Below are 23,653 nucleotides of genomic sequence, written 5' to 3' on the forward strand. Positions count from 1 at the left end.
TGCAAATGCACTGAAAATACTACACTTTTAATTCTAAATCAAAACATTAACAACATTTAGCCAGTTTGTGTTAATCCTTTACAGAAAGTTAAGAAAAATGAATATTAGGCTGTTCAAAAAAATAGCAGTGCCAGCATTTTTCTTTAAAAACTCAAAAAATGTATCTATAAACTGAAAATGTTTGAGGTTTCACTTTACTTTAAATTACTGAACTAATATTTAGTGGCATAACAATTGTTTCCAAGATCAGTGTTGCATGGAGTCGACCAACTTCTGGCACCTCTGAACAGGTATTCCAGTCCAGGATGATTAGACTACATTCCACAGTTCTTCTGCAATTTTGGGTATTGCCTCAAAAAAACGCGTTTCAGATATCAGCCCACAAGTTCTCTATGAGATTGAAGTCAGGGGATTGGGCTGGTCACTCTATTACCTCAATCTTGTTTGTCTGTAACCAAGATATTTTGGGTCATTGTCATGTTAAAACACCCATTTTAAGGGCATTTCTTCTTCGACATAGGGCAACATGATCTCCTCAAGTATTCTGATATATTTAAACTGATCCATGATCCCTCGTATGTGATTAATAGGCGTAATAGTTTTGTACCACCATGCTTTACTGTCTTCACAGTGTACTTTGGCTCGAATTCAGTGCTCGAGGGTCGTCTGACTGTCTACGGCCACTAGACCCAAAAAGAACAATTTTGCTTTCATCAGTCCACAAAATGTTGAGCCATTTCTCTTTGGACCAGTCAATGTGTTCTTTGGGAAATTTGAACCCATTCAGGACACGTCTTTTTCTTAACAACGGGACTTTGCAGGAGTTCTTGCTGGTAAATTGGCTTCACTTAATCATCTTCTGTACTTACTGGGAACTTCAGATGTTCCTTGATCTTTCTGGAGGTGATCACTGGCTGAACCTTTGCCATTCTGGCTATTCTTTGATCCATTCAAACAGTAGTTCCACGCTTCCTTCTGCATCTTTCAGGTTTTGGTTGTCACTTTAAGGCATTTGAGATCATTGTAGCTGAGCAGCCTATCATTTGCTGCACTTCTCTGTATGTTTTTTCCCTCTAAAATCAACTTTTTAATCAAAGTACGCTGTTCATCAGAACAATGTCTGGAACAACCCATTTTACCCAGTATTTCAGAAGGAAATGCACTATGACCAACCTGTGCAACATTTGCCACCCACCTACATTACATAAGGGCCAAAATTGACACCCGTTCTTCTGCAGAATTAATGACTTCACCAATTGAACTCTTCACTGCTATTATTTTGAACAACCCACTTTCAATCAATGCTTCGATTACTCAGAATGAACGACATGTCCTAATTGTTGGGTTTGTTTTGTTTTCATTACTCTACTACACTTTCAAGTAAATGTTTTGCTATGTAGAAATAGCATTTCTACTAAAAACTGATTTATCAAGTTAATGGTGTTGGACTGCTATTTTTTTTAACACCACTGTACATAGAATAATAAATTATTTAACTTTAATCTGCAATCTTGTAATTCATTGTGTTAATATTTTGTAATCTAAACGTTATACATAATGTTTAGATCACAAACTATCAACACTATATGTAGTGTGTGGGTAGCACTGTTGCCTCACAGCGAGAAGGTCCTGGGTTCGATCCCCACGTGGGGCAGTTCGGGTCCTTTCTGTTTGGAGTGTTTGACGTTAAAACTTGTGAACTGATGAATCTTGTGTAACGAATAACTACCGTTTCTGTCATGAATGTAACCAAAGTGTGTAAAACATGACGTTAAATAAATAAAGATAGATAGATACACACACACAGAGAGAGAAAGCTTACAGAATTACTCGGCCGTGAGAAACTCCTCCTGACCTGCAGGTGTCCTCATCTCCAGATTACAACCGTTTACACATAAAAACAACAGTGTAAGCGTAAAACAGTATTTATTTACCACCCGTTTTATGTCAATTCAGATTCATTGTTGGTGATTGGCTAGTATTTTCAGCGTCGTTCACTGGGATTGGCTAGTTCACATTACGTTTCTTCTTTAAAAAAGGATTTAAATTTTTTATTGAGCTCAGTTTCACTTGTATCTGTTTCAGGTTTTACAGTTTTATGTGGATTTAATAGACACATTTACACGTTGTATTTAACATTTAGACAAATAGTACTTTTTATGTTCTGACAAATAATACCTATTTGGATAAACGTGATATTTAGAAATGTGTACAGTACAGCGACATTATTTTCTTTGCATGTATCAGTAGTTACTCATTACACAAGGTTTATCAGTTCACAAGTTTAATGTCAAACACAGTCATGGACAATTTTGCATCTTCAATTCACCTCACTTGCATGTCTGTACTGTTGGAGGAAACCGGAGCACCCAGAGTAAACCCACGCAAACACGGGGAGAACATGCAAACTCCACACAGAAAGGACCCGGACCGCCCCACCTGGGGAATCAAACCAAAGACCTTCTTGCTGTGAGGCAACAGTGCTACCCACCGAGCCACCGTGCCGCCCTGCTCATGGCAGAGACAGAATTTAAACCATCAACCTTCTTGTTGTTAATTCATTCTTAATCACCGAACCACTGCTCTGCCCAAAAACAAATACTTCATGTTGGCAGTTTTGCTTTGTTGGAAAAAATAATGCTGCTATTGCATGTTTATTTACTTTTAAATAAAGAATTTCTAGCTAGGCTTTTTTCCATTCAACTAATATATTATTTTATATTACATTTTGTGTTTCCTTTTTTTTTAAGTTATTGTAAAACATTTAGTATTAAATCAGATTTACAAGAGTACTTTTTCAAACTTTGTTTTTACTGTGGGTGCGGTTGTTTCTGGCAATTTTAAATTAGATTATACTTGTTTGCACTTGTGATTTAGTGTGTCTCTTGTTTTATTAGTATTGCTGTACGCCTATTCACAGTATCATTAATTAACATGCAGGCCTATATATTGTCATTATTCATCAACAAGTCTAAACTTGTTTTTGCTTTATAGAAGTCAACACTGCCTTTAAACCTAAATTGGGCATTTTAATTAAAGAATTTAATTTTAGTTCTCTAGTTTTCTTCTTCTTTTTCTAAATTTTGTTCCATATTTTATTTCAAGGTGTGCCGTGGCTTAGTGGGTCGCCTCATGGCAAGAAGGTCCTGGGTTCGATCCCCAGGCAGGGCGGTCCGGGTCCTTTCTGTGCGGAGTTTGCATGTTCTCCCTGTGACTGCGTGCGTTTCCTCCGGGAGCTCCGGTTTCCTCCCACAGTCCAAAAACATGCAGTCATGTTAATTGGAGACACTGCATTGCCCTATAGGTAAATGGGTGTGTGTATGTGAGTGTGTGTGTGTATGTATGTATGTGTGTCTGCCCTGCGATGGACTGGCACCCTGTCCAGGGTTTTACTGTGTGCCTTGCTCCCATTGAAAAGCTGGGATAGGCAGTAAGTTAAGACAGTGAGTGTGTTGTATTTTTCAGTTTTCATAAAATTATTTTTTACTTGAAAACAGTAGTTTCTATTAGTTTTGTTTTTTAATTATTATATTTTGAGCTTAGGTTTCAGTTTTTGGTGTGACTGTGATAGTTTTATTTTTGTGTTATTTCAAGTGGTTGGTAGCGTGTGTTTATTTAAAAGACATTTTATTTACAACTTGGTTCAACTTTACATTCTTAACCAGACCATAACGTGTATTCAGCGTAATTTAACAGTAGTAAAGTACTATCTGGCTAAATGTGAAAGTACACTGTGAATTTAAAGTAGAAATACTGAACCCTGGATGGATTTTGTTTTAATTTTGATGTATTTGATTTTATTAGTGTGTTTAATTTCAGTAACGTTGTTAGAGTGGCAGTAGAAGGGTGTGTGTGTGTGTGTGTGTGAGAGAGTGTGTATGAATACGGGTGTGGAAAGTACACAGTTAGAGCTGTGTATACAGACAGTCCGCTGAGGCGGAGTTGAGAATGGACTGGTAAACCTGAAGCTCTTCTTTACCTCCAGACTCAGCCACAGGAACCTGGAAATTCCCTGGAAAATAAACACTCACAGAGGCGCAGCTAGATTAAACAGCCATATGAGTTGGGGGGAAGTAAGTGTAGTTTTAGGTGCTTGTTCTCGGACTGGTCTCGTACTTTGTTTGGCAGAGGGGCTGCGGAGCCGCACAAAGCCGGCGGAGGCTGCAGCACTACCGTACTGCTAAGAGCAGCAACAGGACAAACCCCACTGCTCTTTATGTCTCTTTACTGGAACTATATAATGATTAGTTTTTAATTCCATTAATTTTATTGAGCAACGTTTTATTACACATTTTCCGAGTGCTGTTTTTGTTTATTAAAAGCCGCGTCGTTTTTAAACTAGCATGTGTTAGCAAGCGAACTAGCTTAAGCGAGACTAGCAGCAGCAGCAGCAGCAGCAGCCTTTGCTGGGTTACATCACATGCACACTGAGGATTTTACATTTTCACTTTATGTTGTGTAACAACAACAACATCACCGCCACTTTTCTGTTATTTGGCATTTTATTTCCATTAGCTGTGAGCTAAATTGATGTGGTAAGTGTTTCTGAACTGTGGTTTTAATAGACTCCAGTAAGATGTGAGAGTTAGTGGGTTAATTGTCCTGCCCCTAAATGAAATGTTATTAGCGTTGAATTGGAGATTGTGTGGGATTTATTACCCTCAAGGGAATAGTGTGGGTTTAGTGGACTAAACATTGCTGGACAGGACTGATCACTGGACCCACCAAGAAGAACAGCGCGTACCGAGAAGTTCCCAGGAATTTAAATTACCTTCCTTTCGGGATACAGTTGAGGGATTATACGGCGTGATCGCCCCCCTGGTCTCTGATGCGGAGAGTCTGATCGGCCCGGGCGGCCCGCCATGCTGAAGTGCATCCCTCTATGGCGGTGTAACCGCCACGTTGAGTCGGTGGACAAGCGGCATTGCTCTCTGCATGCTGTACCCGACGAGATCTACCGCTACAGCCGCAGCCTGGAGGAGCTTCTGCTAGATGCCAACCAGCTCCGAGAACTACCCAAGGTAAGGAAGGCTTTTACGTTGGTAGTCTGGAACCTAGCTGCTGCAACATTATTGGGAGGGTTTCTTTTTCAGACCTGCTGTGCATGGCTGGTGCTCAAAACACAGGAATAATTTAGGCAGTGGTGAGAAAGATGCACATGATGTTCTACTGTCAGCTTCATAAAGACTCCATGACAATGTAACGTTTCGGACGTGACATGGGGTGTCACAAGTATGTGACCTTACAAAGGCTAGAATTGGCCCAGACGTAGATCAGGACATTTGTACTAGCTATTTGTTTTATTCACCTTACTGATTATGTACATTTGTATGCTTCTTTAATTAAAACTGCAGCATTGAACTTTGAGTCCTTTATGGCAGAAATATGTATATATAAAAAAAAAAAAAAAAAAGTTTTAGCCCAGATCATTGTAGTTCAGCGCTCCCCAACCTTTTTTGCACTATGGACCGGTTTCATATAAGATATAATTTTATGCACCGGCGGGGGCAGGAGGATTTAAAATAGAATAACTATACAGTAGAATGGAAAATTAGTGGGAAGCCTGAGCTTTTTTTCGATACAATGAGATGCTGCTTACACCTAGTGGTGATTGAATCTGTAATTATTTGTTCTTTCTCTGTGACCCGGTAATAAATGACCATGGCACGGTGGTTGGGGACCACTGTTGTAGTTGAAATAAGCAAGTCAGTATGCGTTCTGTGGTTCTTACAATCGAGGTGTCAATCCATGCTTGACATTTGGATTAAAATCCTTATGACAATGAACTGTTATGGGTACTTCAGGGGAGCACATAGTGCCTCAAATATTTTACAACAAAAAATAACTTACTGCAGGTTGTACTGCATATTTCCTTAAAGTCTTTGATTCATTGGAAAGACAAGCTTAGCAACAGTAACAGAGTTTGCATATCTGGGCATATAACCTTTTAGGATAAACCTCAACCAATATTAACAACAACAAAAAAACCAAGACTTCTTGTTGCAGTTTATTAATGTCAGCAGCATTTTAAAGTAATGGCTAATTTTTAAACAAACACTAACTGATTTAGACGTTTATAAATATTAAAAATGTATATGAAAGAAGTAAACACTTGGAAGTAAACATCTGACTTACAAAAAGGTAGTGTGGTAACCAGTAAAAGTTCTTCATTCTGCAGAAATCACATGGCTGCATACACATCCAAAACTGAGCCTCAACATAGGTTTACCATATATTGAACCTTAGTGAATGACTAGCAGTGGTCCAGTGTTTTCTGTTTTACATCCATTACTTGGCGGCTCAGTGGCTAAGTGGGTAGCACTGTCGCCTCACAGCAAGAAGGTCCTGGGTTCGATCCCCAGGTGGGGCGGTCCGGGTCCTTTCTGTGTGGAGTTTGCATTATTAGCTTGCTATGTAATAGATCTACTGTAATTTGGCTGATTTAATTCTTTTCTTATTGAAGTTGAACTGCACTAGAATTAATTGCTGACTGATGTAAACTAGAGGTTTATCATAATCAGCTCTAACTGCATTATTTTAAAATAACATTCTGTGCATGTAAATATACTCACTGATACCAATATACTGACATCCTCATAGTGGTGGTTGATTCACTGCAAGCCAGTTGTTAATAACGTTACGTTGTCGTAGTTAAGTGATAGTATTTTGTTTCTTGGCTTTGTCTGAAGGAGCCATTATTGACCCTGAAACTGACACTGCATATGAAGTTTTCATAACGTTTCTCCATTGATGAATTCACAATTGTATGGAATTGCCTGTGCACAGACTCTTACATACTGCAGGTGTAGGATGGGGAATAAGAAGATCCAGTAATTACAATGCTGCTATTTTGTACATTGGCCTGATATAATTAGTAAGATTCAACTGATTGCTTAATTGTTTCATAAAGGTGTATTCTTTTTTTCATTTTCAATTTGAAGCCCCTCATAACATGAGCCTAGTGAAAATGTAATAATGGATGATTACATTATAAGAAACAGCTATTCATCATAAATAAATGGCTGTTTTTACAGAAAAAAAATAACAATATGATATAAAACCTATTAGTAAAATACACAAACATATATTTATTACAATATATATGTTTGTAAGATTGTAGTAAACGTTGCTCATGTTTGAATTTAATTGTTCTGTCATGAAACACTTATTTAATTAATTTTATAAGCTAACTAAGATCCAATATCATCCTTATGTAAAATGCTTTTCATTTGCCTTTTTAGTACTTTTAGACTCCTGTTGTGGGAGTGTGTGGGTGTGTGCATGTGCGTGAGAGATTCTGTTGACTCGGCTGCTAGCAGGCTGTAGTAGTGTCAATACTGAGCACACCGAGCGTTACCTGAGGCTTTTGTTTGTGTTCTGAAATTGGATAAATTGGTGGGAGGGTGGCTGTTAAGCACCGTGTCCTTAAGCAAGTGCTATATGAAGGATAAAAGTAATACCCACAGACCAAAGCTTAGGTACCATGCTAAACAAACCCTACAGGCTGTCCAGATGGAACAAGGGAGCTGCCATGGCTAACTGTGTTGTAGCATCACACACAGGTTTGTGTTAGCCAGGCCGCTGCTAGTGTAGATATCCTGGAAGCAGAGTTTGCTGACAAGGAAACAGAATCACTGATGCAGCATGATGTAGGCTATGCTCAGAGATTGATGTTTATTGTGTGGACTGCTGGCACATGGATGTTACTTAGTTGGCAAAGAGAAACAGAGGAAGAACTTATCAAAATTCAAAGAATTATCAAAACACATTTGACGTTTTACTTAATTGTTGACCTGTAGTTTATTGTCAATTGTCAACTAAAATAAATGTCAACACTACTAACATACATTCCAGAACTATATGTAGATTTTTGCACTTTGACAGTTTTGTTAGCAATTTATGCAAAATGTCAGATTTGAGCTTGGTTTGTGTACATAATCTGATCTCTCTGTAAATCGGGTCAGATCATCTAAATATGTGTGCTGTCTCTACATTCTACTCATGTACTAATTAATGGTAAATGGCAACATCATCTAGTGAAAGTGCTGAAAATGTTATATCCTCCCCAGTTTTTATTATTGCTTTATATTCATTAACCGCTTTAGCCTGGTCATGGTTGCACTGAGCCTGGTTTCACTGAGAAACACTGGGCACAGCATAATGTAGGCAGTAACACCCTGGATAGGTTGCCAGTTGATCACAGTGCTTCTTCTCACACACAGCCAATCATGTCTGTGTTGGGCTAGCATAATTAACCCCTGCGCCTCCAACATAAAAAATCAAATCGGTGGTGTTCAACTATTGTAAATAGAGCCTTTGAGACACTGTGAACAAACCAAATAGTGTGTAGTGTGAAGCTGCATCTATTAAAGTTATACAACACCAAATCTTAGGGACAGTGGTAGCCTAGTGGGTAGAGCTTTGGGCTATCAACTGGAAGATTGGCAGTTCAAATCCAGGCTCTGCTATGCAGCCACTGTTGGGTCCTTGAGCAAGACCCTTAACCCTGTCTGCTCCAGGGGCGCTGTAAGGTGGCTGACCCTGCGCTTTGACCCCAGCTCCCAAAACAAGCTGGGATATGCGAAGAAAGAATTTCATTGTACTGTACACCTGTAAATGTATATATGACAAAGTATATAAAAAAAAAATCTGTAAAAGATCGGAACAGTATGAAAAATGCAAAAACAACTGCAGTGTTTCTTACATTTTCTTTCATTGCAGACAGTATGAACCCAAGATATTTCATGTTTTGTCTGGTGAACTTTTTTTTTATTTGTTAATATACTGTACATCTATTCCTGCATTTCAGGCCTGTAACACATTCCATAAAAAGTTGGGATGGTAAAGCATTTACCACTTTGTAATGTTGCTGTTCCTTCTCACAACACTCAAAAGATGTTTTGGCACTGAGGATGCAAAGCTATGAATGTTTCAGGTTTTAATTTGTTCCATTCTTCCTGTAAATGCATCTTAAGATGTAAAACAGTACAATAACACTGCTTTTATTTAATTAAATTTTTCATTAGTTTTAACGGCATGGTCATAAAATGCTTTTCTTTGTGGCTATTTCTGTGTATCAAATGACTAAAAAAATCAAAGAACCAAATATAAAATAAAGATTGTTAATTGTTGCTTTTTATGTTTAGGGTAGGCTGTATTAGATGAAGCATTTTTATGATTTTATTGTTGTGTTTTTGTATAATCAGGACAGCTGTGTTACAGAGATTGGTTCAGTTTTGTAGTGCCTGGTGCACTTTCACTCTAGAGGAATGCTATTTTGTACACAGTGTCTGGTATTTACTGTATAAACTTGGGTAAAATTACTCCACAGTAAATAGTGTAAGGCTTGTGCACAGTGGAAGATCCATTAAACTCTAAACTTTAGCACTAGCATCTTAAAGGTATTTTAAACTCTGCAATTCAACTCTGATTTGCTCTGTTCTAACAGAGAAAATAAAACATTCAAATTTTAAATTTAATACATTAGGGTAAGAACTGCATTCTGATTGCATAAGGAAGGCAGCACTTATGAGGGACTGTTTGCTTCTTGTTAAATGTTAAATCAACTACTAATGATGTGAAAATGGAAGAGACACATTGAACAGTGACTTGGGTTTGTGCAGCCTTAAAATTTACATTTGTCAGACCATCATTTCATTTTCACAATCATTTAATGTGTGTTAAATAAATGGATGGAATGGACCGGAATGCATTTTATTCTGTGTTTTAAAAAAAGCTAAAAGCTGTTAGTGTGCTCTTTTTATGGAGGTGCATGGACAGGGTTAGAAAATGACTGCAGTGCTTTAGTCCTGCATGTGCCATATGTTGACTCAGTGTGAAGTGGCTCTGCCATGTGGTGCAAGATATGGTGTAAGGTGCTTGTGCCACAAAACCACCCTCCCCTCTTGAGTGTTAATCATGAATGGTCACATGATGTGCATTACTGATACGTCTCAAGTGAAGCCTTCCCAAGTGTTTATGTGTGGCATGTTTAATCAGTTAAATTCCAGGTTACAGAAAATGGCATTGCTGTTGAGATGTTAGCTAGCCCCTGCTTTTGGCACCTTTCTTTAATTTAGTTTAAGTAGTAGGTAAGGTCATGCCTTCCTCCCACAACCTCCAATGCCGTTATGGGATTCAAGCGTTGGAGCTGCATACCTTATAGTTGCATATATAGTTGTTTTAAACAAAGTCAAGGTAATCAGAAGTCACCTGACTAGTTGAGAGGAAAAAATGAATTTGTGTGCATGTGCTTACATGTAAGTGCAAGACTGATAGGGCTGCCAGGTCCCATTAGTCTGAGCAGATGGAGTTTGGTTGAGCTTGCTGTGTTTAATAAAGTTCGCCCTGATGCTCTGTTCTCCTATAAAGGGCAGCTTGTTACAGTCAGGCCACTAGAATTATTCAGTGTTTTCCCTGTAATTTTAAGTGAAATGTATGTCTTTTCACATTCACCATAACATTTGATTAAGATTGTACTTTAAGTTGTAAGTTGTATAGTATACTTCATTTAACCGATAAACATCAAACTATTAAAATGTAAAACATAAACACTAAGCAAAACCAGTTCAGCATTCATAATGTAGATTTTATACAGTAGCTAGTATTGAACAGTTCATTACAAGCGCTTACTAAACTAATCTTAATGACTAGAGATGCAGTTTTTCCTGACATTTTTAGTTAATAAAATTTATTTAAACGGTTTTACCTCCATACTGCAACATGATGCAAAATATAATTAAAAAAAAAAACAATACAGAGATCTTTAGCATGCAGTCAGACTTCATAGTGTAACAAAACCATTTGTGATTTTAAATGTGAAGCAGTTCCGTTGTTTATGATTTAAATGATATTAGTCAAGTCAACTTTATTTATATAGTGCTTTTTACAATAGACATTGTCTCAAAGCAACTTTACAAAATCCAGGACCAACAGATACAAAAACCCCTGTTGAGCAAACCGAGGGCGACTGTGGCAAGGAAAAACTCCCTTAAAATTACAGGAAGAAACCTTGAGAGGAACCAGACCCAGCAGGGCCCATCCTTCTTGGGTGGTCTGGAGGATACTTTAAATAAATACATGATTTACACAAATCATACAAACAATTAAATGAACTAAAATTTATAACTGGCAATAAATAAATAAATAAATAATAATAATAGAGTTGTTATTCGGTCTAGTCTTCAATAAAGTCTGTAGTGAGTTCTGGTCATTCTTGGTGCAATTACTCCAGATCCGTCACATCCGGCAGGAGCAGCATCGTTGGCACTGCAGTCACGACTTCAATCCTTAACCTCGGCGGGTAAACAGGTTTCCATCAGAATGCCCTCGGGGTAAAACAATAGAGAATGTAGTTAATAATGTACAATGCTAGTTGAGAGCACATTAAAACTTTTTTTCTGCTCAGATCGGCAGCGCTCTTTCTGTAAAAGAAACTGGCACATACGCACTGAGGATGAGCTTCAAACTAGTGGTCTGAGCTCACATGTGTAGAAACTTGTAGCTCTGCACTTAAGCACATTGATTACCCTGATTATCATTGATGTTTTTTGTGTTGTATAGCTGCATGCTAAGTATGGGTTGCAATTAGTAGATAAGCTGACACTGATGCAAGTGTGGCACGGCGATGTACCATTACTATTCCCGGTCCGAAAATGTGCGTTGAGGTTGAGTAAACTCACTTTTTTTTTTGATGCGTAAAGGAACCTGTAAAATTGCTCTCTGGTGGTTGTAGTTGTCAATTAGTGCTAATGATAAACACTACAGAAGCAACATTGGAGGAGTTACACTGCCAAATTTACCACAACCTTATTTCAGCCTTTGTGGGTGCATTCATTAAAACTTAGATTAAGTTTGGTTTCTATCTTTCTAATGGATAATGGCATGCATAACTTACAAATTAAAGCAAGGATTATCATATTTTGCTTTTATTTGTGAAATTCTTGTAATCAGTATTGGGTTAACAGATCTATGGTTTCCAGGTTTTTTTATTTATCACTGATTTTATTAGAAAATAGATTGCTGTGTAGTACCAAATTCCACATGAAGCATAGTATTTGTCACCTCAGGTCATAAAACAAGATTCAATACAACAGCAAATTATCTTCCTATTTTTTTATTTTATTAATAAATCAGTTTCATTTGAGCTTACTCTTAAGAAATACCCATTATGGAAACTGTGCAGTTGCTACTAATCAAGTTTAGTATTATGAGACAGTCAAGATCACTAAGGAATTTCCTACCCCGTCCCTGTGAAACCTGTATTTGATTTCTCATTATTTATCCCATAAGTTGCCGTCTCTAAACATGTCCTTTAGTAATAGTTAATCCTCTGCTGTGTACACTGAATACTTCATTCCAGGAAGTCTGAGAGCTAAGATTAACCCTGCATATCCATGGCCTCATACGCACCAAAAGCTCCAGCATATGCAAGTTGACTCATGTTAATCATTTACATGCTGTTACTCGCTCTCAGAGTAACTAAAACTCTGTTTCTTTCTGCATTCGTTAAATTAGAGGTCCATACACATACAGTTTTTTTTGGTAGGTGCTAAATGCTTAGACTAAAATTTTAATGACACTGGTTGAAAATGGTTTGTGTAAGTGCTGTGAAAACATAAACACTTTCATCAGGCTAAAACCTAAGTTACAAATTAGCTGAGGTGTCTGTAGGTCATTGTCAATGCCATGTCGAATTAACAAGAGTGTGCACTGTGAATGATTTGATCAGTGGCCGGTGCCGCTTTCTATCTTTGACACCTATTTGTTGCTGCCCATTCAGTATATTCTCTGATATTTGGAGTCCTACAAACTGATATTACACATTTATTATTGAGCAACATCGAGTGTTAGGATGGTAGGCATAGTAGATTGATTTAGTCTAGTATAAACTAATTATCCAATTGCTTCACCTAAGCCCTTGTTGACTGAAACCCTCTGTAGTTATTAGTGTATAGTTTTACCATGTCTAAATACCTGAATTTCTCTTAGTAGCACAGTCATGATTGCAAAAATTTTAGAATGTTACCACACCTAAAGTTCCTCAATCTGTGAATACTAATGCATTATCCAAGAGCAAAAAGGTATAATAATAAAAGAGTCTAGTCTGGGTAGAATTTAGCAAGGTTGAGAGTTTGGCAGGCCAGTGCTGTTAGTGTTGGGTTCGATTTGTGCAGGTCAAAAAGCTGTGCAGTCTTTTGTCTATATCAAATGTAATTTTAAAACAAGAAAGCTAAAATAAGCCTCAGCAGACTCAGTGGGTGTGTTATCCAAAGGATTATAGCTCAGTGTTCTGCAAAACAAGTTTAAGTTAATCCTTTTTTCATGGTGTATTGTTTGTAATTAATGTTAAACAATATTATATTTTTCTGTAGTCATTTCCAAATTTTTATTGTGAATCTGCTGCTGCTTGAACAACCCCTGATCTGATCAGCCAGATCACCACACCCCCCCTCCAATCTGAAGGCGTTTCTTATCAGCTGCCTGTGTTGGGTTTCTTCACAGAGCCGTATCGAGTACTGAGAGCCATGCTAAGCTCCATGTTACTCAACTCTCACAGGTGCCCGGACCAGTTCTCAAACACTGTCAGTAGCTCTGCTGAGAAGAACACTCTGAAGTGGTGTGCTAGCACGTTAGACTGCTCTGCCACCTGAGCGCAATGTTAAGCATTAATAAATTAAAAAAAGCTATTCAACAACTAGCTTTGTTTAAATTTCCCATAAAAGCTTTCATGACTTTAAGATGGTGGAAAAGGTTGGTGAAGCCAGGAAGTATTCTGATTTCTTGTATGATATCTTGTAGTGTGATTTTGACCTGTATTAGTCCCACTGCCATCCTTTAAATATGTTGCCACATGCAAACATTTACTAGTGTAGCATAAATTTTGTTTTAACCGTTTAAAGACTTCCATTTAGTCTGCATCTTTAGTCCACTTAAACTGACCTAAGGCTTTGCTCCTGTTATTTTTTCACTGTACCAGTGTTTTAAATTGGCCTTCTGAAAAGCTGTCACTGCTTTTCCCAGCAATGTTTTAACTTTAGTTTACACAAGCGTTCTAGTTATTTTCTCAGAAATTGTTTTAGGACTCCCCACGGTAAATGGCAACATTAATCTTTATGGGATTTTTTTTACGTGGCCTTAAATTTACTTTTTATCTCTACCAACTAATTAGGAGTTTAGTTTCTATGTAAATGACATTTAAAAAAAGGTTATATTTAATTAGGTCGCTAAATAAGCCTGCAATACAAGGAGCTGCACTGTGTTAGGTTTTTCGGAACATAAAAACGTACATTTAATATGGGAAGTTTTACGGCATTTTCCAAGCTTTACGACATCCAGGCCACGTGGTCTTTTGTCCAACATGGCGCCGGCTAGGCTCTCTCCCTGACTCCTACTGAGGGGGGGAGGCAGAGCCCGGGGCTTGTTAGCACACTTCATTGGCTCCACCAGCAGTAAAGGAGGAGGAGCCTAGCTGAGTTTAAAAACCGGCGGGGAGAGAGGCTCGGCCTCCTTCTTACGTGGTTTTTCTAGACTGCAGGAGGAAGGTGCGTCGGTCGGCTTAGCTCTGATATATATTCACAGATAATTTTTACACTTAATAAAGTGTTTTTAAAGAGTACTTTCTGGACTTCCCGACTGCTTTCTTCAGGACCTTTTGAACAAAAGATTTATCCTAACAACTGTTTCAAAACTTTCATTGAGCAGACAGACCTAGAGAATAAATAGCCATAACCCCTTAACCATATAACTGTTTTCCCACTGTAATCATTTTTCAAGCCAACACCTTTGTTCTGTGTCTGAAATGGTGGCTTTCAACTGGACGTCTTTTTGCAGCCCAGTGCAGCCTGCACTTCTTCACATGATGCCTATTATTACTATACCATTATACATACATTTTGTTTGGGTGGCCTATGCGTCCTGCTTTCAGGCTCACTGGCCTGCTGAAACAAAAACAATGGATTTTTAATGCCAGAGGTAAACCTTGTTAATGGTTATTTTTCTGCTTTGTTATACTCACACATGTGTAGGTTTATGTTAGTCACTATAAGCTGTTTTAAAAGACCTTTCTAAATAAAGGTCCCTGTAATCAGCAGTACAATATTGGCTATGTTACATGTATGTAGTATTTTAACTGGCTGGTGACTCTTTAAAAAGGGAAAGCATACTAGTGATTCACATGTGAGCAGCATCTGTAGATTTTTTTGGGCAAAGGTATCTTAGTGTTTAAGGTATTACACTATTGGTCTAAGGGTTGGTGGTTCAAGCCCTACCATCATTACGTTACCACTGTTGGGCCCAAGAGCAAGGTCCTTGCTCTGATAAAATATATGTGTAGTGCTGTGTTCATGTAAAAGTAGAAACAATTATGAGAAAAAGGAAAACCCACAGTCACTTATGACAGTTATGAACACATGCTACTTTAAAAAAGTCCCATCCCCCATGTTTGAACATCCCGTCTTTGTCTTTTGTCATGAGTCAGATTAAGGCTTCATTTGTCTGTGAAAACATGCTTTAGTGCCCCCACACTCTCACACACATTCAAACAGGCTTCCTTCTTGTGTGCAAGTCAAGTGTACCTCCGAGGTCTCCACTTGAGGGCTCCATGTTCACCTTTACACCTCTGAAAGGTCTGGAAGTGCTGAATGCATTTCGGACACGAGTGCTATTAGGCCACCTATTTGATGGCTTGAGGACTTGTAAATGATGTGAATTTACTGTAATTTATAATAGCAATAATTCTCCTGAATCCTGTGTAAACTGGTGTTGGATCTGCTTTGTCCTATAGTGATTCATTTTAGTCAGTGTTTGATTAATATGATGCTTATAATTAATTGATTTGTATCAGAGCTAGAGCTTTAAATGATCTCAGTTACAGCTAAAACAATTTATTAGAAAAAAAGCCTGAGAAAACAAGACTGTTGTCAATGTGTCTGTGTAAACAGAGGAGGAGCCCAACTTCTAAGGTGTCTAGTGGGTAAATATAGTATTTAAATAGGTATTTTGGGTAAATATAGTAAGCACAACTGTACAATCTGTAAGTTAATTTTTGCTCTAAAATTGGGATAAAACGGCATGTTTAAGTCTTAATGTCTGTGTTCATTTTTGCTTCGTATGTCAACAAAACATGATATTTGACCAGGAGATAATTGCATAATTCTGTGTAAATATGCAACTGTCTAATACCAGAAAAAGTATATAAATGTAACGATCAATTGTGATATTCATTAATTTTAATAAAGAAGCTTGTTTCTTTACTATTTGTTTAATCTTAAATAAACTTGGAAACTCATTATTGTTGTTGTCTTAGCTTGTTTAACCTCTGAGCTGAGACCTGTGTCTCCAACTACTATCTGTCTATTATAGTGTGTTCAAAAAGTACCTTACATCAGTAAAAGACTAATTTAGTACACCAATTAGTAGATAGTGTGGTATTTTTGACTTTCTTTGTGTAACCTAGTCTGAGTTGATCCAGATTTAGTTTCAGAAGAAAGAAATTGACCCCTTTCCACCTTTTAATTCAGTGGCATACGTTATGTCAGCTGCACTTACACACGGCTGTACTGCAACCATGAACTGTGCCTTGTCTTACAACAGCAATATAAACACTGCACTCCTTGTTCCACAAGTCAAGTCCATACTCTGTGTGATGCTTACATTACCACATGATACATTATAAAAGTAATTGAGAGTTCAGGGGTAGAAATGTCTGTATTTGAAAAACTGTTTATCTCTTCACTTCACTTAGGCATAACGTTTTTATTGTTGTATTAATCCTCAAAAATAGTGAAAATCTTCTTATGGCTAAATGTATATGTAAAATCAGACTTTTGAGGCATTTCTGCTTTTTTATCAGTCTTCTCTGCATTCTGGAGAATTGTAGGGCCCTACTTGCTATGCCTTTACTGTCATTAATATTTCAATTAAGGAATTCCCTTAGAGTTGGTCATTTGTCTGTTTGGATGGTTGAGAGGTGTGTGTGGCATGTATCCACATCTGATCCTCTGGAAGGACAAGTTAATCTGTTGGAGGGAGGGATTTCCGGCTGCAGCCTCCTGAACTGGCCCAGCAGTTGCCGTAAATCACAGCTGCCATTGTGTGCTTTGCTGTAAACCTGCCCTATCATCACGCCTCTCCTGCTTTCAGTCTTTTCTCCCAGCTGAGCTCAGGCGCAAACCATAGACAGGGTGTTAAGATCAGTCTTTCTTTTTTTCTCTGGTACATTGTTTCTCTAGAAACCCTTTGTCTTGCAGTTGATTTGAATACCAAAGAAATGCACAAATGCCAAGGTATTTAAATATTTGACTGAATTAGAATGCGCTGATTCCATTTTCCTCCCATTTAGATTACTATTAAAAAGTCCTAAGTGTTCCCTGAAGTCTATGCAGACATTCTTACAGTTATTAGGTATAAGTTATACAAAACTTAAAACACATGGATTAGGAAAATGTTTGTATCTTTATTAGGAACACGTACCCTGTTGTCTCTGGTTATAGGTGTACAGTGTTTTAATCTTCCTCTAGGCTTTTATCTGTGGAAAATTTCAGTTCAAGGATGCTGTTGTCTTATTATTTTTGTTAGGAGCACTATTTCCCCTCCAGTGTTGACACTGAGGTGTCACACTCAGTGCTGCACCTGATGTACTCATACCAGTACAACACATCATGTTATTACCATCTTAGTGTTATTGCAGTGCTGTAAATGGGTCGCCACCCAAATAACATCTCATCCATTGGAGTCCTGTAGGGTTCTTTTTTTGATTGAAAAGGGGGTGACAGTGTTCAGACCAACAGATAGGCTACAGTCTGTACATGTATACCCATTAAAAGAAGCTTATAAAATCAATAAATGTACTCACCAGATAGGTGTACCTCATAAAGTGCTTGGTGTAAATGCCATATTTATCAGCATTAGACTTGTTTGTATTTTAAAAGTGTTAGTAGATGTTTACTGCAGTATCTGCCCCACTATGCTTACTTATCTAAAACAATGGTAATTTTGTGTGTTATTGTAATTCACCATGAACTCAAAAAAATCTAGCAGTTTCTGGAACATTTACATTAAGCAGGAGCTGGACGATGACATTACAGTGGAATCATGTGCACAGCTTTCTTCTTTTTTTTTCAGTTCTCAAAGTCTACAGTGGTGTGGTGGTGAGTATTTTGGGGGCTGGAAAATTTAATTAACTTGCTGGAAGCACGTAGCATTGCCACCTTTTGTCTGAGCCGATGACCAGCTGCCTCCCACATCCTGCCCCCACTGCTCTGAGGTAGTCTAATTCCGGAGAAGGATTAGCACTGGGGTCCCCCTTCAGACTGGGTTTGTTTCACCAAAGTTCAGAAAATTCACACCAAAGCACTGAAGTATTAGTCTGCTACTCTTACCTTAGATGTTGAGTGAAGCGTTCATTAAAATAAAGGGGAACATGGCTGCTGTCAGTGAGCACAATTTCACACGTACACCAGGCAGCTGAGCAGATCAGCTGTGTTTGTAGGTAAATATGGGTGGCATCAGGTGACTTCCGTTGCAGCACAATGTGTCTTCACTGAAGCACCACAATAAACAACCTCCCTTCCACAGTCATTTAAAAGCTGTTTTGGTGTTGGTGGACAAGCTACTCTACATCTCTATGAAGTACATGTGAGATGAAAGTGCATCAAGGCCTGTATAAGAAATTTGGTCTAAAAACCCCAACCCCCTTTCTTTTTTTTTTTTTCAAGATCCCGAATGGACATTGTTGTATGAGGTTGTGTGCACAATTTCACCACTTAATTAAAGATAAATAGTCAAATGAAACCCCCAGCATTGGCTTTTTAACATTACTAATTCTCTGTTCCTGTTGTAAATGTTGATTTAGTGTTAATGGTCAGACCATTCTCATAGTGGGCTGTGCTGTTATAGTCCGCATATGGTCCAACCTGTGTGATGAACTCGGTGTAACTAGATTTATTCTCAGGCAGTTGTCACTCAACACCTTTTTGCTGCTTTGCGGCTCTGTTTGTGTTTCCCACCACGCGTTGATTATCTGGGAACCAAACTGCAGAGAAAATGAACCATTAAAATTATTTGTAGAGTGATAACCCATTTTTTATCTTTAAGGATGGGGCTATTCTGTGTTTCACTTGTAATGTGTCATTCCAAAGCTCAAGAACACTTTACACTAGTTAAAACATACATATGCCCAACAATTCCAACATTGAGGGAAAAGCCCCAAAAAACTTCCACCAAAGCAGAATTAGAAAGATACGACTGGGTGAAAGGGAGAGGCTTTTAGCTGTGATGTAATGACTTGTCAGTTCTACAGTTTGGGAGCCATAACGCCAAATGATTTGAATGCTATAATGATATACAAAATAGGCAGCAGGTATCTGTAAGCTTGTTTCTGTGTTCATCCTGCACCACCATAAACCTGGATCACTTTTATATGGCTAAAATTTATACCTCGATATACAGTGTATCACAAAAGTGAGTACACCCCTCACATTTCTGCAGATATTTAAGTATATCTTTTCATGGGACAACACTGACAAAATGACACTTTGACACAATGAAAAGTAGTCTGTGTGCAGCTAATATAACAGTGTAAATTTATTCTTCCCTTAAAATAACTCAATATACAGCCATTAATGTCTAAACCACCGGCAACAAAAGTGAGTACACCCCTTAGTGAAAGTTCCTGAAGTGTCAATATTTTGTGTGGCCACCATTGTTTCCCAGAACTGCCTTAACTCTCCTGGGCATGGAGTTTACCAGAGCTTCACAGGTTGCCACTGGAATGCTTTTCCACTCCTCCATGACGACATCACGGAGCTGGCAGATATTCGAGACTTTGCGCTCCTCCACCTTCCGCTTGAGGATGCCCCAAAGATGTTCTATTGGGTTTAGGTCTGGAGACATGCTTGGCCAGTCCATCACCTTTACCCTCAGCCTCTTCAATAAAGCAGTGGTCGTGTTAGAGGTGTGTTTGGGGTCATTATCATGCTGGAACACTGCCCTGCGACCCAGTTTCCGGAGGGAGGGGATCATGCTCTGCTTCAGTATTTCACAGTACATATTGGAGTTCATGTGTCCCTCAATGAAATGTAACTCCCCAACACCTGCTGCACTCATGCAGCCCCAGACCATGGCATTCCCACCACCATGCTTGACTGTAGGCATGACACACTTATCTTTGTACTCCTCACCTGATTGCTGCCACACATGCTTGAGACCATCTGAACCAAACAAATGAATCTTGGTCTCATCAGACCATAGGACATGGTTCCAGTAATCCATGTCCTTTGTTGACATGTCTTCAGCAAACTGTTTGCTGGCTTTCTTGTGTAGAGACTTCAGAAGAGGCTTCCTTCTGGGGTGACAGCCATGCAGACCAATTTGATGTAGTGTGCGGAGTATGGTCTGAGCACTGACAGGCTGACCCCCCACCTTTTCAATCTCTGCAGCAATGCTGACAGCACTCCTGCGCCTATCTTTCAAAGACAGCAGTTGGATGTGACGCTGAGCACGTGCACTCAGCTTCTTTGGACGACCAACGCGAGGTCTGTTCTGAGTGGACCCTGCTCTTTTAAAACGCTGGATGATCTTGGCCACTGTGCTGCAGCTCAGTTTCAGGGTGTTGACAATCTTCTTGTAGCCTTGGCCATCTTCATGTAGCGCAACAATTCGTCTTTTAAGATCCTCAGAGAGTTCTTTGCCATGAGGTGCCATGTTGGAACTTTCAGTGACCAGTATGAGAGAGTGTGAGAGCTGTACTACTAAATTGAACACACCTGCTCCCTATGCACACCTGAGACCTAGTAACACTAACGTGTCACATGACATTTTGGAGGGAAAATGACAAGCAGTGCTCAATTTGGACATTTAGGGGTGTAGTCTCTTAGGGGTGTACTCACTTTTGTTGCCGGTGGTTTAGACATTAATGGTTGTATATTGAGTTATTTTGAGGGAAGAATAAATTTACACTGTTATATAAGCTGCACACAGACTACTTTTCATTGTGTCAAAGTGTCATTTTGTCAGTGTTGTCCCATGAAAAGATATACTTAAATATCTGCAGAAATGTGAGGGGTGTACTCACTTTTGTGATACACTGTAACTCCTAATTTCGGTCGATACGATATAATTCCGATAACGATATGAATAATACAAATGTCAGAAAAACTGCCAAGAACACCAACATTGGAAAGTTGTAACTGCAAACCTCTGAAAAATTTATTTGCAAAGTCTATGAAATCTCACCCTTTACAACTACATAATATTTTAGAAATAATAATAATAATAATACAAATAAATTAGCTTTCACCTTTTACTTGTATTCAGCATCAAAAACACATCATTATTCTCAAATAAACATAAGCTTTGACAATATATAATATAATATATTAACATATGTCTTAAACAGAGGTGGAAAGAGTACTAAAATATTGTACTCAAGTATAAGTACTATTACTTTGATGAATTTTTACTTAAGTACGAGTAAAGTTACTAGTCTAAAAATGTACTCAAGTAAAAAGTAACAACATTTAAAATGTACTCGGAGTAAACGTTACTTAGTTACTTGTTTAACAGCGGGGGGGGGGGGGGGGGGGGTCTCTTCTGTGTAATGCAAACAGGACAAGTGGATATAAATCTCACAATAGTTGTTTTTAATTCAAATATAATAGAAGAAACATGTTGATACAACATTTAAAACATTTAGGGATGTGTAATGTGTAGTTTTAGTCCCATAAAACTTTTTCAAACTGTATAACCACCAGTGATGTGTCGTAGAATGATTCGAATCTATTGAACGGCCCTTCAAACTGAAATGAAGGAATCGATTCGCGCTTTTGGCAGTCGTTATGTATATACGTCTCTTTAAAAGGAACCGAGACAAAAGATCCGACTCTTTTTAAACTGTGGATGCTCGTTCATCACAGCTGCTGAACTCATTTAGCCGCTAATATCCACCGTGTTGTAGGTGGTGTAATCAGAGCGCTAACTCTGGCTTCGTGCCTGCCACGCACGTCATCATGCCTTTACGTATGCATATTGATCGAATTTGTTTAAAAATCATATCACCGTTATTGAAACATTTTCTATCGCGATATATATCGATATCGAATTATTGTCCAGCACTAGTACCAAGCAAACAGGTTTAGTGGAGTGATAAAGTGCTCGAGGCAAAGCATCTGTACATGCAAATGCATGTATCACTAGCTCATTTGTACTGCAAAGGATTAGAAAGTGATAGGAAGTGAATTAACATAATGATAACGGTAATGTTGGTGATCTTGGTTCACTTGCTTACTGTGACTATATTTAGCTGTCCGTGTTGTAAAAAACACAATGCTAACACACAGACAACACATGCAGACAAATTTTTCGAGGTATTGTTAATACATGGCTTACAGTTTAGCTAACTAACCAGCTCTAAAATTTTATTCTCACATTATAATTAAAACACCAAATGTGGTTGGCTTTTAATTACCAAGCTTAGGTAGCACTCCGGTTTAAATGTACTTGAATTTTTGGCAGACGTAATGGCATAATTCCTTGTGTTTATTATTTTGTGCTCAACCCACTTCATGTAATTACAATAAGCCATTACTTAATATGCACTTTTATTAGGTGTTCTTTTTAAACAAGTATGTGAACCATAGCAGAAAATCTAAGCCATGTCAGCCATGTAAATGCTGCATGATATAATACTGTATCTAGCACATGATAAAGGCAAATGCTTTGCTTCCTAAAAAATAAGAGCTTCTTTTCTGCCTCTTTACAGTTGGAACAGCTCTTTCTACAAATAGATGTCACCAGGAATAATCTTTTCAGGGAACTTCATGAAAGTACTCTGTTCAAGGTTGTCAGTACACCATGTTCTCTTATAAAAGCTGTTTAGTTTGTGGCATTGCAGAGGCAGTAATGATGTCACATTCGATGTGTGATACCAGCGTTTTACTGGAGCCAGCTTTAATGGTAGTCTTTGCATATTGCAGTGCAATTTATTGAGTGAAAATTGTTATAGCCAGCTAAACTATCTGTGTCTTAGACTTCTCATTGATTTTTATTTGGACCACTGTGTTGACCTGTTTTTTTTTTTTTTATCAATGTAGAAATAGCTCCAAGTATGTTTGCATGCCGGCCCTATATGTTTATACATGTGCAAACGGACAAAAAATAATTTTAAGTATTTAGTAAGAAAATGTCTTACAAGTTGCTCAGGGCCATCTTTTGATGCCATGGTGGCTAATGCTGCCATACTGGTGACTTACTGTCGAATTTGAAGCACAGTAAGATCTCCCAGCATTCTATTCTAAACATAAATTACACTAACATGTTCCTGTTAAGGTCAAATCTTATCTGAGGATCATCTGATGTGGTAAACATACATGGATGTACACAAGTTTTTTTTTTTTTAAAGAACATACAATCTAGGTTGTGAATAGAAGAGTGCTACTAGCTTGTAAGTACCTAGGTTTTTACCTGTGTTAAAAGTAGGGATGCACCGATCCGATATTAAGATCGGATATAGGTGCCGATATTACCAAAATGAGATAGATCGGGTATCGGATAATTAGGCCGATCCATGGGGCCGATACGCTGCCTCAGTAGAGAGGATTCTAATAAGTCAATATTATTCGAACGCGCTACTTAGACAGCGCTTCCATCGGGTTTC

General features: G+C 38.2%; 1 protein-coding gene across 19 annotated transcripts in view; it reads left to right on the plus strand.

The window, feature by feature from the left end:
- The first annotated feature begins 3,925 nt into the window (after positions 1–3,925).
- The window catches only part of scrib (scribble planar cell polarity protein), a 120,351-nt gene continuing 100,623 nt past the window's right edge, over positions 3,926–23,653 (plus strand). For all 19 annotated transcript variants that reach the window (XM_062993964.1, XM_062993970.1, XM_062993974.1 and 16 more), the window contains exon 1: positions 3,926–5,021. In XM_062993964.1, coding sequence (XP_062850034.1) covers positions 4,863–5,021 — 159 coding nt within the window. In that variant the 5' untranslated portion in view covers positions 3,926–4,862. The remainder of the gene's footprint in view (positions 5,022–23,653) is intronic.

Source organism: Trichomycterus rosablanca, chromosome 4 (assembly GCF_030014385.1).
Source record: "Trichomycterus rosablanca isolate fTriRos1 chromosome 4, fTriRos1.hap1, whole genome shotgun sequence".
NCBI classification, from domain to species: Eukaryota; Metazoa; Chordata; class Actinopteri; order Siluriformes; family Trichomycteridae; genus Trichomycterus; species Trichomycterus rosablanca.